Source organism: Toxotes jaculatrix, chromosome 6, assembly GCF_017976425.1.
Source record: "Toxotes jaculatrix isolate fToxJac2 chromosome 6, fToxJac2.pri, whole genome shotgun sequence".
Classification (NCBI taxonomy): Eukaryota; Metazoa; Chordata; class Actinopteri; family Toxotidae; genus Toxotes; species Toxotes jaculatrix.
Genome location: NC_054399.1, coordinates 9,203,862 through 9,219,516, shown reverse-complemented (window position 1 = coordinate 9,219,516; position 15,655 = coordinate 9,203,862). Strand labels below are relative to the sequence as shown.

Here is a 15,655-nt window from a genome sequence, read left to right as displayed (position 1 = left end):
GATCATCAATGCAAAATCAACTGATCTGATTTTATAAATAGGCTTCACTTCACACAGTAAAGTGAAGCCTATCTCAGTAATCAACTGCTGCTCTATATTTGCCTTCTCTGAAAGGAGACTATATAAGGAGTTTGCTGTTTCTTTTTATCTTACATGCTGGAGTATACGTATGCCTGTGTACGTTTATGAGTGTGTGCCAGGAATTGTTAGGAAGGTGATGCTTATGGTCAGAGCAGCAGGCCCAACCCTGTGATTAGAAAGAAGAGCAACGCCTATCCCTCAGCCTGTGATCTCAGTCTTGATCTCTGCATTCACTGTGGTTTTTTGTGCTTGACCCAAGGGGAGACCCACGGTTGATAAACGACAGGGCAGAAATGTTTGAGCATGACTCTTAAATACTCTGGATGAGACACACCCAGGAAACATCACCGAAAGTGATGTCTAGCTCCATGGAAGATGAGCTTATTGTTTGTTTTTTTGGTTTTGACGTTGTTAACACGAATGTAGCAAGGACTGTAGCAAGATAAACAGACAGAGAAAGAAAGAATGCAACTGATAACTGATTGAAGACAGGCAAGAAGACAGTGCAACACAGAGACTGCCAGTGGTGTTTTGGTCAGAATACAGATCTGATACATCCCAGTTTAATGTCATTCAGTCTCTCTGTGCTCCATTTAGTCTGGCTTTGAACCCTGAGACCTGCTGAGGAAATTAAAAGATCACTGCAGAGAAAACACAGTAGATTTCCTGATGAGGAGAATTTCCTTCTCTTTCCTGTTCCTGCTTTTTCATCTGGAGTTTTGCAAATCTAAAAGGCGGCTCATTTGTTTCACATTCCTCTGTTCTTCTGACAGATTATGTTGGATGTAGCCTGCGAAAGTGCAGAGCAGTGTTGAGCTACACAGGCTACTTCATAAATCTACTGGATGCTTGAGGTCCACGTGGTGTTTCAGAACGAATTGCAAATATTTGAATTATCCCCATCTGTTTCTGTAGCTGTCTCACTTTCCTCCTCCTTCCTCTGTTTACAGGACACACTCATACTCTACAGGTGCAGCTACAGGTGTGACTTACCGTAAATCCCAGTCATAACAACATACGCTCAGTCATGCACACACAGATCCCTGAAAGCGAGACATAAAGCTCATGAACATGTGCTTAAGCAGCCATGCAAACACACAATCAACACACGCCCCGAATGGTGAAATCCTCAATACGCCACATGATCGTTCTGATAACTCACTGAGATGGCTGATTCTAGGAAAAACGGAAAACGGGGATTAGGTTTCACAGCACGATGCAGCATAAATATTCTCTGGGAGCGAATTTGCAGGGGCCCCTTGTGTTTCACCATGTGTGTACAGAATGTGGCTTCCACACTAAAGAGGGTGTTTCATCCACAGCCAGCAGACTAGGGATGTGACTGCTGATTTTCTTGTGTACTTAGTGTTTTCTGGCAACTTTTAAAAACATCACTTGATCCTTATCTGAGGTTCCACTCATTCCCCTCTCTCTGTATTCCTTGCACACCTGCCTGTGCAAGGCCGTCCTCTCGTTGTTTCACTGACTCAAGTCATATTGTGTTCTCCTTTATCTGAAGGTTTCCTCTTTCTCTCATTGCCATCTCTGTCCAGACGCAACAGGAGAGCAGACCTTCAGGAAATTCTGGTGAAACCCCGAAGGTAGCCAGTGTAACTAAATTCAAAGAAAATCTCATGAATCATGGTTCCACCAGTTACCCAATTTACCTCACGTTTCACATGTGGCGTGAAAGCGATCCAGCACTGCACTTAATTTTAGCCCATTCAGAAATCCATTAGAGGATAAAGATTTGCAGGGCAGGACAGGGGGAAAAAAAGGCGCCTCTGTGGGAGTTCGGTCTTTTACGAGTCTCTGACTAAAGACACAGCGAGGTCATAAAAGAGCCGCACAAAGACTCAAGGAGGAGACGTGTGTGAGGGGAAGGCTGTGTTTTAAGGGTGACATGAAGAGGTTGTGTTATACACTTGCGCTGGTGGTTTAACGAGGAATTGATGCGTTGAGTTTTTCCTTGAGTGTTGCAAAGGAGGTTTGGGTGTTTATATCTCTTATTTGGATCCACTCTGCACTGTAAACTGTGTGCACCCCTTTCATGAAGCCTTCAGTCCTCACTTTCCAGGAAGTTAACCAGCCCTACAACAAACATTAAGCATTGGATTAGAAGGAAATTTTTCCTTGAGTTGAGCTGAATCCTTGAGTTTTGCTTTTCAAAGATTTCAAGGAAAAATCTGATGAAAATTTTCCTTCCTTTAAAATCCTTGAAAATCTTTTTGAGGAAATCTTAAAAAGATTTCGAGGAAAACAAGTGTCACAATGTACTTGTGTAATGTTTAGGAGCTAGTAGATTTTGTTTACAGATTATCTGCAAGATCAAAAGTATGCAACTTCCAAACAAACCATTATTTTTGCTTTATTGTATGAGCCAAGTAGGTTTTCACGTGAAAAAAGAAACTGGATCAAATCACTTCTGTGGAGTTTTTTTAAACCCCGGTCTACCAGTGGAATGATCTCAGTGAGGAGCATACATTGCGATATACATCTGCAATGTATACTGTTTGAAAGCTGGATGTGTGGTGGGGTGACCTCATGAGATTAGTAGGGGGAGGCCAGAAACATCAGCATATGTTCATATGGGGTGTAACAGATGCATACACAGAGAGTCCCGACAGTGATATTCAAACATAAAGTAAGCATGCATATATCAATGTGTGTAGGCTGACGTGCACGCTCAGAAACACACGCTTTCAAGTAGCCGTGTCTGCTCAGTACAGTTTCTGCAGGTTTTCCATGCTCTCACTGAAAGCCACTTTTGCGCATACATGTTGGTGGTTTATCTGTATGTTATGAGAGGAGTGAAGGCGACCAGGAGGCTGAGTGAGTCCTATGTTCAGTCCATGAAAGCAGCTGGTCATGCTAGTGTTAAAGGGAGACCACTTAGGTCACTGTATGTGCAGCAGTCAGAGCCAGTCTGGTCTGACCAGACTTTCTCAACGCACTGATGTCCCAATTCAGGAGAAATACGAGGTTTCATAACGATTCGATTTCAGCTTCTGCAGGAGATGCAAGGATCTGAGTGGCAGCAGAGAGAGGGGGCTGCACATGAAGAACTGAATACATACTCCTTACAGTGTTCATTTAAATTTCTGTTGATGAAAGCCTTACGAGGAATGACTGATACGTTTGTGGTCCAAGAAGGAGTCAATTTTAGAAAACCTAGCACATTTATTTTCAACATAGTCCCCACCTATATTTGCACACGTGGTCCAGTGGTCATCGAGCATACAGTTCCCTTCAGTAGTCTTGGACCTCCAGAAAGTGGTCCAAAGCTGAGATTATGTCACCATCACTGTCAAAATGGTGACCACTGAGCTCCTTCTTCACCTTGGGGAAGAGGTAGTAGTCTGGCGGTGCCAAATCAGGCCAAGGACCTCACTGAGTGATAAGCTCTTGCTGGATTAAGGCCAGTTTTGTCCATTTTCTCAGGCTCTTGTAATTTGTAATTTTCAGTTACCTCAAACAGAAATTTTAAACTTTAAACTTTTGGCATAATCAAAGAGTATGACTGAACATGTACGTAGCAAGACCTGTATAATTCATCTTTTACCTTAGGCCATGAACTTATTAATCATCCCTCGTATGTTCTCTCCACTTGTTTCTCCCCTTGATGACTTCTTGGACCCTGATGACCCAGTTTAGCTCAGGTCCATTCTTTGCTGTCTTTCATCAGTCTGACTGCTGTCTGAGGTCAATGTTTGTTGGCTGGCAGGAGACTTGGGTTGCATCATTCCTCTCATGAAGTCTTGGTGTTCTGTTGTTTCAACTCTGATCGGGATGATCATCATGACAATAGGAAAGGGACCCTGTCCCTCATCCATCGCCCATGTTGCCCTGTTGTTGCTTGTTATCAAATATCCGTGTGTGTCTTGAACAGAAAAATATTTGAAAGATTCCAGTAGCATTCTCATAAATTCATGAAAGATCTCCCTTTTAAAATATTCACCTCAAAAAAGACAAGATCTCTGGTTCTGCTGCATCGAATTTGATTTTGTTTTAATGTCCATCCTGAGTCTGACAGTGTTACAGGATTGCAATGCTGAATCGGTTGAGACTTCTTTAAAGAAAATCAGCAGAGATTATGCTTAAAAACTTTTTATGTTCCCATTCATTTTTCAAATCATATTATGACACATGATCTTGTGGAGAGCTATTTGACAAAGACTTTTCTAAAACACTCTTTCTGTTTAGACTGTTAATGCACCATGTACTGCATTTTTCTGTGGCCCACAGAGCTGATGCTCTGCAGACCTCCTTCTCTCCCCTGCAGGTCAAGGTGCTGCTCCGGGATTCAGTTCTGCTGAAAAATAAAAAGAATGTTGTCTCAGCTTTGTTTTCTCTCAGTTGTCCAAGGAAGCTCCTGGCGGACCCACCGGTGGTGGTCTCAGGTCTGGACCCTTGCAGATCAACATATAGAAGTGCTTCTGCACATGAATGTACCATCAAATGCAAACATGCAACACAAACATACGACTCTGCCTCAGCTCTCCTGCTGCTGCGTCTCACATTCATGTGCGCTGCCACTGATTCAGAAGGTGCAAACCAAGCAAAGTCAGGAAACACAGCAGAAGATCTTGCTGACAACCTGCTGTGTGATATGATGTGAATTCCATTGTGTTTTCAGAGGTGTGGCTCTGGCTCAAACCAACAGACATCAGATTACCTACTACATGTTCACATGATCAAGAAAGGAGAGAGGAATTTGTTTGGAAAATAAGAAAATGCAGAGTACTGCTAAGTTCATTATAGCTTGTGAGGCTAATAGCCAGTTAAGATACATAAGACCCAAATGTCAGATCCAGCTTTAGATTGACAACTCAACTGCTCAAAAGTAATAACAACTGAAACCTAAATGTACAAACATATAAAGATTCTGCAGTCCGCAAACTCTGTCTGGTTTTAACATACCCAAACAATTTTATCCATTTACAGTTAATTCTATTAGAAAACTGTGCAGAAAGGAAATTATCTTTTTTTTTCATTCCATACAGTGGTAATGAAACCACTCTATGGGACGATTTAATGTAAAAACATAACATCACTACTAAATCAACAAGCTACAATTTCCAAACAGACAAAATATTTCATCCAACAGTTAAAACAGATCAAGAGCAGCATACAACTACATTACATCCCTTGCAAGTTAAACCTGAGGTTATCTCTCAAAATGATTCTCCAAAACATCTGTGCAACACATTTGCAGCTGCAAAGCTGAGCTTGTGTTTCTGTGTCATAGATGTAGAAGTAGATATCAAGGAGGAAATAAAGAGGATGGAGACACAACAGACACACAGACACGAAGGACACTTCCATTTGGTAACTCCTCAGGACAGACATCAGAGAAAACAAACACAGTCATTTTCAAAAGTCCAGGATTCTGGGTAAATGAAGTTGCACAGCATGGGGGCAACGCAGAGGATCAGTGGTGTGTGTGTTTGAATGCATTCCTTCTACTTTGACCTCAGTGTGAGTGTGTGAACCAGTGTTTGCATACACATTTTTCTGCCTGTAAGTGTGTGTGTGTGAGTGTGTGTACGCGTGCATGTCAGGCGTGGTGTCTGTGACCTTCTCCACCTCAGACCCTGTGTGCTCATCTCCCCACCAGTCCTAGTCATGTTGATTTAAGCTGTTCGTCCTACATCTGGTGGACTATTTGTATTTAAGAAGCGGTCAGTTGGGGCGAGTTGTCACATTTAGAGTGTGAATGACTGTCACCCTCAATCATCACAGTCGCTTGTAATATTGTAATTGCTTTTTAAGCTGATTCCAAACCTGTTTCAGCCTCTATTCATGATCATATGACACCCTCTAGTGGAAAAAAAGAAAATAGCAAAGGAAAATGAGGAGGATTTTAGACTCAGGGATCAGATGTTTTGCCAAAAAATATATTCTATATAATAACATTTTATTGAGTGCAACTTTGTTCACACTGGGTGCCAGATGAGAAAATACATAAAAAAAACACATTAGAAGTATACATGTATTGATTTAACATATTTCACAGCCAGTAAAGGAATTGTGCCCAGGGAACACAATGTAGGAACAAGGAAACTACATTTTTAAGCACACCAATAATTATTATTGTATTATCTAATAATAGAAGCCATTATAAAGTACTGCATCGTGTTGTTTCTTTGTTCTTGGATAATTCAGTTTTCATTTGTGAACACAAAACTTTCACTTTGAGGACATTATCATGCTTGAATGACCATGCACTACGTGATGTTCTTTGTACTTCCCCACAAATTTATACATATGTGTCACCCATAACACTAACAATGCATCATCCGCAGAGTCCTGGAGAAGGAAAGTATCTTTTGAAAGAGAGGAACTTCACTTCTAGAAGAGGAACTTGGAGCCAGTTATAGATAAGACTCACTGAAGTCAGGGTTTATTTCTTTTCTTAAATGTTGAAGAGGGAACTATAACTGGACCTCATGACGTATCAGTGTGAAGTACAGAGGTCAAAAGTGGCATCCTACAATTTTAAAAGTGTGTGTGTGTGTGTATATATATATATAAGAATGAACTGGATGGACAGTTGAGCTAGATGATGTCTTATTCTGCATATCAGATGAAACACTAAAATGTGCTGAGGTCCTGTGTGTAGAGACAAAGTGGCTGGACTCCAACCAGTTGTCCCAGGCCACCCCCCTGGGTTTGCTTTTGCAGCCACTAGCTTCTCACCTCAATTTCTTTAGGCTGGAGGTCTGCAAGCCATGTGCAATAAATCCATTTTTATTGGACAGTAAGTAACACTCCCTCTGCCATTTGGATAAGTATCAAGGCACCAGAACAGCAGTCTGATTGCACATAGATACATTATGGAATACTTCAAGTGGTTATAGGGTGATAATAGTAGTCAGAGTTTCTGGAAATGTAGCAACACTGAGTATAAAGGGCAAGGTTCAGTGCACGACCCAAGAATATTTAATAATCAATCTATATCCTACATCTTTTTAACAAAGTATAATACAATAGGAAGCTCTAACAGAAGGGTCGAAATTCTAATACTTGCTTCAGTGTATCACACCAACTTGTATGCTTTTTGTGATTTTTTTTGTGCTTTATGTGAGGCTCTAAAATTGATCTTTGGAATATGAGTCAAGGAGCATTTGTTTCAGTAGCACCACTGCAAAAAGATGAAAAAGATTTTATTGTTGTCGGCAATTTCACCCTGTGAATTTTACCACTGAGCTCCACTAGACCACTGAGCCAAGCATGGCATTAAAATAAACTAAACACTGTCAACAGAAGGAACAGAAAACAAACAAAACAAAATCACACATATATGCAAAAAAAAAAAAAAAAATAGACATTTTATGTTACAGAGAACTTTAGGCTGAAACATCATACATTAAATTTGAGATTTCATCACAGATCTGTGCAGACATACACACAGCAATCACACAAATCAAATACTATATACAAATAAAAAGAAACACTGTTTGAGATATAAAGAAAAAAAAAAGTCTAACAAGCCTGGATGATCAGAATGTGACATTTAATTTAAAAACCTTTTCTTCAGAGGGAAAATTTTTAACCAGCCATCCGTTTTAAAAGAATGATGTCAAAAAGGAGCTTCAAGCTCTGAACAAGTTATTTGCAACAAAATGCTTTAACAAGAATGAAAAACTTCCAAAATGTTTCAGACACAAACTGGGATACAGAAAGGAGACTGGTGAGCATAGGTCCATCAACCTAGGTGTCTATAAAACATCTGAATTTACAACACAGAGCTGGGACGTGATTCCACCAGAGGCCAAACAGTAAACACAAGGCAGTCTTGTAAGCAGACAGTCGTGTTAAAACAAGGTAGGTTGGACTGGATGATAAAGGCAGGAGATCACTACATCACAAAATAAAATGGAGAAGCAACACGAAAAATAAAGGTCTTGATCAAAAATGGATTGGAATTGTGTCAAAAAAATTTTAAAAAAATGTACAAAAACAAGACGGCCACATCCTTCATGACATGACCTCCTGAAACAGTCCCACTATTCACTATTCGATTAGACAGACATCAGTAGCGTCGACCGAAAGCTCCACCCTGAAGCCCACCACCCTGCATCAGCTGGTTCTGTCTGTTGAGAGCTCCAGAGAGGGACTGCGATGTCCCTGTGTTCATGTAGCCTCCACGGCTGGTTAGAAAAGACAGACACACGATAATCGACACTCTTCAAACAAGCAGTGCTGGATGCTGTTGTGAGCTTGAGTTAGTCTTTAAAGAAATAACAACAACAATGACATTTAAATACAGCTGATATTCACTGCTCACCCTGCCATTCCTCCTCGTGCCATGTGGCTCTGGCCTGGGATAGCACCATCTCTATCTGGAATTGAAAAGCAAAACATCAGCCATACAGACCACGACCACAGTAGCTAAAGCTCTAGGCGGCCTTTAAGCGGGATAACAACTATACACCAGTTTCCATCGGCCTGCTTCTATGTATACCCCATCTGCCACTCCAGTCCTCAGAAGGCAAAACTACTGTACTTTAAAATGTAAATCATGGAATCACAAAATCAGTAAGTGTAACCATCACAATACAGGACAGGTATTCATACTTTGCCATGTTCTGTCTCCTTCCATCTTCCGCCCGGACTCCCAGTCTCGGCCTCCTTCCCTAAAAAACACACAAAAATAATTTGTACATTTTCCCCTCCTTCAGTAAAAATATCCGTGCTGGACTCAGAGCTTTTATAACTGGAACCAAACAAGCTCAGTGTGACGTTCACCTCGGGTTGATCCGCTTGTCATAGCCTCCACTCCAGGGCTCTCGGCCGTCTCTGCTGTGTCTGTCTGACCTGTCTGAGAAGTGCTGTACAGAGACGAGACTGTTAAAACTCTCTCATACACACCCTCCAGTGCAGCTGACACAAATTTAAGATTCATGTTTTACTGTTCTTTAGGGTACTGGGGCTCCATTGATCTTTATGCCAGCCACACACCAAGTCAATGACCCTGCAGTCATGGGAGGAAGATCCACATCTCTTACCTGACCGTCTCTGTCTGCACCCATGCCACGAGCGTTGTCCCGCCTGTCCATCATCATGTCATCTTGGTAACGGCTCCGGTCTCTGTGGTCAAAGTCCTGATAACGTTCCTGTCGACCGAAGTCTGAACGGCCATAGCGGTCATCCATGGCCATGCGCTTATCAGGCCAATCATCTTTCCTACGAAAACAAAAAGAAAGATTTTCCATTTATTATTGATGAGATTGGGAAATGAAACTCTGCTTTAGCAAATCTATTCACAAATCATCCTGTTCAGTGTCCCCACACCATGTCAGTTATCATTTACCTGCCATCCATGTCATAAGGCCTCTTAAGGTGGCGTCGCTCCTGTTCATAACGTAACTGATCCTGCTGCCGCCTCAGCTCCTCACGCTCCCTGAGGATCCTTTCCTGCTCCCGTCGCCTCTCGTACTCTATACGCAGCCTTTCACGCTCCAGGAACTGTCGCTCCATACGGTCTGCGTCGAGGCGCTGTTTCTCAGCCTGGGGATGAAACCATTCATCAGGACTATCAAGAGATATCACATGAGTTTTTTTAAATATAAAATAAAGTAGATATGGGACAATGAGAAATTTGACAAATGGCTCTACTGAAGCAAGAGAAGCGAACTGTATTTCCATTCATATTTTAATTGGAAACAGTGTTATGTATTCAACACACTAAGATTTGCACCAGAGAAAGTGTGCAGGAAATGTGGGCAAGAGCAGCAATGCAATGAGAGAAAGAGAAGTCCCCAGCAAGAAATATTATTTAATTTGAAGTACCTCCAGCCAGTGTCTCTTCCGGATCAAGTGTTTCCTCTCCTCTCTCTCCCTGAACAGACGGATACGCTCACGCTCACGGTCTGGCCGGTTATCACGGTCACGGTCACTAAAAGAAGAGGGCAAGGATTAATCAGCACCACTGTAAAAAAAAAAAAAAAAAAAAAACCCAACAAAAAAACCCAAAGATATTTCACATGATCCTTCACAAGAAAATAACCTAAAGATGCAGATCATCTTCATTAACTCTATGTTGTATTAAACCTTATTAGAGTAGGCTGAGATTATTGTGTCTCGCCCCTTTGAATGATCCTTACGTATATCTGCGTCTTTCGACCTCTCTGATCTCCCTCTCTCTTTGTCTCTGCCTCTCCCTCTCTCTCTGCTCCTTGATCTGGTCAAATGACAGGATGTCTTTCTTCTCTTTACTCGATGACTTGCGGTCTTGACTCTTTGTGCTCTGGAGAAGAGAAGAAGAAGAGAAGGAAAGAGAGGATAGAAAAAAGCCGATTACAAAACGATTACACACTGTTATGTATTGTATTTTAGAAGACTCAAGCCGATGTTCTCCACACATGGCTGCTGTAGTAACTCAAGTACACCAGTTAGGGGTATATGTTCACTTACTCGCTCCTTGCTTTTGGTTTTGACGCTGATAACAGGCTCTCCCTTGGACTTGTCCATAACTACAGTCCTCTCATTTCGCCCTGTGAAGGACAAATGGTTGATATTGTCAAGAATACCTAAATAGAAAGTACATTTTTTGAGTGGTAACTTTTTCTAGTGCTAACTTGATATATACAAGCGGGGATTGATCTAACTTTTCTCACCTTTGCCATCTTTTCCTTCTCCCTCAGATTTCTCATCCTTTCCGTCAGACCTACAAAATATATTAGTAGTGTGAGTTCTATTAAACATTTTAAACAACAATTCAGTGACTGGTTTACTTTTCTCCCTATAGTTGACAGCTCATCCACTCTTGAGCCATAAAGCTCAGGACCTCATAACTGCTGAGGTTATAGGTTACCACTGGGTCATGCCATGCTAAAAATGTACGTACCCATGATATTTAAAGACACACTGTGTTAAAATATCAGGCTGCTATGTCATTTTTAGTATCTTTACTCGAACACGAGGCAGCTTGTAAGCGATCTTACTTGGAGTCAGAGGAGTGTCTCCTCTCACTGCCAGACTTCTTGGTGTCATTCTTGTCTGCTGGCTTCTTCCCCGCTGGCTCATTTTTAGCCTACAGTGTTTAAAACAGGAACATGTTTACTCACAAGAGCCGAATGAACAGATTAAGTTTTGCACACTGATCATACCAAACGATGAACATGGCAAAATCTTTTGCAGGTATCAGATCGCTTGTAAAAACTGTGTTGATATGTTATTTGTTCTAAACGTTCTCAGTTGTTAGAGAAGTTCAGAGTGAAACCAAAAACTGAAAATCTAGCAACAGCTGTGTTTGCCATGTGCTATGGATACAGCTCCCACAGAGATTATATTCAATAACTGAGTTCAACCTATACATGCTAAGATTCACTCAGATCCATGAGGTGTTCCTCTGGGAGGGACCTTAGTTATTAAAGGACCACTAAAAGCAAAAGCCTTCCCTCAACACTCACCCGCTCGACTGAAATCATCCTGCCATGCAACTCAGTCCTGTGAAGGTGGCTGATGCACTTGGTGGCCTCCTCTGTGGAAGACATGGTGACAAAACCGTAGCAGCGAGCCCCTGGGCTCTTAGCATTGGTAACCACCTTAGCTCCAACAACCTACATAAAATGAAGAGATGGGGGAGGAGAACCAAGGACCAAAAAGTAGAGGTGAGCAGGGAATGGGGTAAAATAATATATGAAAGGACCCATTTTAAATAAAATATAAAGAATTTGTAAATTCTCAGCCTGGTGACAATGGTGAAAAATAATTTGCATAGACTAGACCTTGCCGTATTTGCTGAACAGGGTCTTCAGATCAGTCGCTCTGGTAGTGGAAGAGAGACCGCTGACCCACAGATTCCTGCTACTGCTTGCTGCAGCACCACTTCCAGCGGCTACACGTATACACAGCAAATTAATGAACATACATCCACTGAATGTGAAAGACAAGGGCACGAGCAAAAAAAAAAAGGTTCATTCACTCACCCTTTTCATCTTTTGACTCGATCTTTCCATCTTTTTCCTCAGAGCTAAAGACAAAGGAAAAAAAGGCATAAATATACAGCAATAAGGACACCTGGGATCTCCTCCCATTAATGCATTTATTTATGTGTTTTATGGTTTCATAAAAAAAGGAGACAGTGATCAGCCCATCATGTACCATAGTGCCGTGCTTTAACAGTGAATAAATGGGACTACACCCTATGAAAATCCCAACACGTTACTCGTTAATGGGTAATAAGGTGGTAATACGTGAGTGTAAAGAACGACAAATGAAAACGGACAAATGCACAGAACGTTTTTACCTCCAAAAGAGCATCCAAATTGTTCTAGCACAAAGGAGCCAATGCAACAGAGATAGCCATTTTGGTTTCTAGTAGACAGAAAGCAACAAACCTCTTTTTCTGATCATCGCCCTCTACAGAAGAGGACTCTTTCACTGTCGAGGCTGAATCCACAGCAGCTTTCTCTTCTGTCTTCTCATCCTCCTCACCCTTCTTAGACCCCATTTCTGAATCAACGGTTTCACCCACAGCACCCTGTTCGCTTACACTAACAGCCTGCGAGCTTTTGTTTTCAGTGTCAACTGTCTCTTCTGGGACATTCTGTGAGTCCCCAACCTCTTTGGTGTCAGTCTCCATAAAATCTCTGTCGCTCTCCACATCTCCAGAGGTGGCTTTGTTGGACTTGGCACCAGTGTTGGACACACTGTCTTCCCCTCTGGCGGTGGCAGCTTGCTCTTCTTCAGGGCTCGTCTCGTGGCTCTGGTGATCTTCTTTAAGTGGCTCAGATAAACAAGACCCGGCTACTTTGTCATTTTCTACGGATTTAACAGGAATAGAATGGCACAGAGTTTAATCACTTCGGAAACACAGCAATGGTTAACGAGGAACTGGCAAGGCCTGGATTAGGAACGTCATGACCACTGGCCTCTGCTCTTAGAACTATGTATTAAAACGATGAAGTAGACCCTAATGAGAGACTGGAAGAGAACCCAAAGGCTGGAGGACAACCAAGCAACTAGTGCGACTAACACTTTGGCTCAATTCTCAAGTTGAACCACTTCACTCTGTTCACCTGATCCAAAGCAGACAAAGAGTTCGGTGCTAAAGAGCACAGTGTAGAAGCAGAGGTTCATTTCAGTCCATCTTCTTTCAGCCTTTGACTTTCCACGTGTCCATTTGTATTGACCAGAACTTCAGCTCAAGTCCAGCATGTTCACATCCAGCTGATCTCTGAGTCAGTGTCCTTAAAAACATGTAATAGCCAATGAGTCTTGATGGATCTTCTTAGTCTTCGTCTTCATGTGGCAACCTAGAAACACTGCAATCACCTGCAACAGCTCAAACCTCCCTCACCATGAAATTTAATTGCTGTCAGTGTGCATCAAATTGTTAACCACTGTCATTTTACAACTTCAAGAACATCATTGGTAACTTGACCAATATTTACTGGTGAAATTATTAAATATGGATAACAAACTTTCAGCACAAAGCCAGCAATTTCCTTTGGGCTTCCAGTCTCTCTTCCTAAACAAAGTGTTTGCATTCCAAGCTCAACACTGTAAAAAGATGCCTCCACCTTTTTATCAACCATTTTCTACAGTACCTGTTTCTTCTTTCACGTCGTCTGCATCTGGATGCTGAGCCTAAAACAAAAAAAAAAAGATAACGTTATGAAACTAACACTATTTTTTTCCCAATAGCATCACAAGCTTTACATGCATGACAAATATTTGTGAAAGAACATACCATACTGACTGATGAGCATGTCATATATTCATCCTTATCTAGGAGGTCAGACTCATCCATCTGTTAAAATATACACAAGGACAAAAGCATTAAAAATGCCAAGATAAAGGATAAAAATTAGTAGACAAGTTTCTAGTCTGGTCTCACCTCTAGAGCTCTTTCTTCATCTTCTGACTCGAAGGCTTGGTTGTCATGTTCTTCATTCATCAATGCATCATCTTCTCCGTGGAAATTCTCTGTTTCATCCTCATCGTCCTCGGCTGGTATGCCATTGTCGTTCTCTGTCTCGTCCAGCACATTCATCTCAAGGATGTCCATTTCCTGCATGTTTTCGTGATCATCCTGCAGATCCTCCTGACAAACAAAAGACGGATTTGTTAAAAAACTGTAACAACAATATAAAAATAAGAGCCAGAGCCAATTAACTCTGTATTTGATAAGGATGACTACCAACATTTTACAGCACTACATTTGTAAAAAATGAAATGAATCTTTAAAGGAGCTTACATGCCCATCACGGGAGTCCTCCTCAATAGTGCTGTCCTCTGGTTCGTCATTCTCTTGCCTGGTATCTACGGAAAGCAAACTCCTGAGTGTGTACTAACCACAAACAACTACACTGTATTCAAATGAATTAAATAATTATGCTTGTAAATGTCTCCTTGTAAAAGGAGGTAAAACACATATCTTATACAAGTTCTTATCTACAGGTTTTTTTTAACGCAGTCTGGAAAAAAGTAAGCTTCAAGCCCAGATTAAGAGGTTACTGTAACAGTAAATAAGGCGAATGTGACTGGTGCAAGTCAGATGAGAGTATGTCGAATATTGACATATTTTCTATGTTCTATTATTGTTCTATTTTTCTGAATATAACGTGCAAAGGCATGAAGTGCTACAAGACCAAGTACCATGTGTCATTTGGCAAGCAGAGGACTGCCGTCTTGTTTCGTTTGGACAGCTGCTAATGAGACAAGACCATGTGTCACATTGTGTAGACATTTGTAGTGTAGGCTGAGGAACATTTGTGCAGCTCGTGCAGACGTTACCTCTTGCAGCCCGTTTAGATGTAACGTTGGATTTCTTTGGTGCTGAATCCGGAGTCACAATAATCTCATCAGGATTTCCACCCTCCTCCTCGATTGCCTGTTTATGGAGAGTAGACTCACTAATGAATAATTTGATAAACTGTACAAATAATGAGGAGTTGAAAATAAAGCAGTGAATATGTATAAAGCGCCACAAAAATTAAAGCATGTTTGGCGCAAACATTAGCTAACAGTTAGCGTTAGCACACAGTTCAGGTCTATGCGGCCCAGAAGCTAACGTAGCTTTAAGTTTATATTAATCTGACAGGGTATATTCGCAAAACCAGAAAATGCGGGCTTGTGTGGTAACTCTGTGCATAGCCGTTAAGCCGGACAGCAGTCAGAAGACCTTTTTCAGACGCTCCGACAGCACGCTCTTTACGCCCGTGGTATCCAGGTTTCGTTTCTTCAGCTCGGCCTTCAGATCGATCACTCTCAGCTCCGACAGTTTGCGAACTTCTGCCCCTTCCGGAACGTCCACGTCCGCTGATGGGTCAGCCATCGTTTTGTCCTTGAAAATATTTCTTCAGCTTGAAATAACCCCTTTCGTGCACTTTATTTACCAATGCAGCCTCCACGAATGGAAGTAGCTAGTTAACAAAACTGTTGCAAAATGGAGGCCGCGGCGAGTCAGTGACGTCAGAGCGCAGGCGCAGTAAAGTTGCAGAGCAGAGATGAGCGCAGTGGAAACTGCGTTCAATTGGAAACGGTTATAAAATACACGACACACTCACATTAATTCTGAAAAACAATAAACATCTACTGTCAGAGATGACAACGAACTGTT

General features: G+C 41.6%; 1 protein-coding gene across 1 annotated transcript; it reads right to left on the bottom strand.

Annotated features, from left to right (window-relative positions):
* Positions 1-7,580: 7,580 nt before the first annotated feature.
* On the bottom strand, positions 7,581-15,483 carry safb (scaffold attachment factor B). Its single transcript, XM_041039915.1, has 21 exons — positions 15,218-15,483; positions 14,830-14,926; positions 14,291-14,355; positions 13,931-14,137; positions 13,784-13,843; positions 13,641-13,680; positions 12,429-12,852; positions 12,018-12,061; positions 11,817-11,926; positions 11,499-11,648; positions 11,031-11,119; positions 10,704-10,753; positions 10,501-10,580; positions 10,191-10,333; positions 9,877-9,982; positions 9,398-9,594; positions 9,093-9,270; positions 8,833-8,915; positions 8,662-8,720; positions 8,372-8,426; positions 7,581-8,234 (listed from the first exon to the last, which is right to left on the bottom strand). Exons 1-21 carry the CDS (start codon positions 15,368-15,370, stop codon positions 8,117-8,119), a joined length of 2,508 nt encoding a protein of 835 aa, XP_040895849.1. The 5' UTR covers positions 15,371-15,483; the 3' UTR covers positions 7,581-8,116.
* Positions 15,484-15,655: the final 172 nt, after the last annotated feature.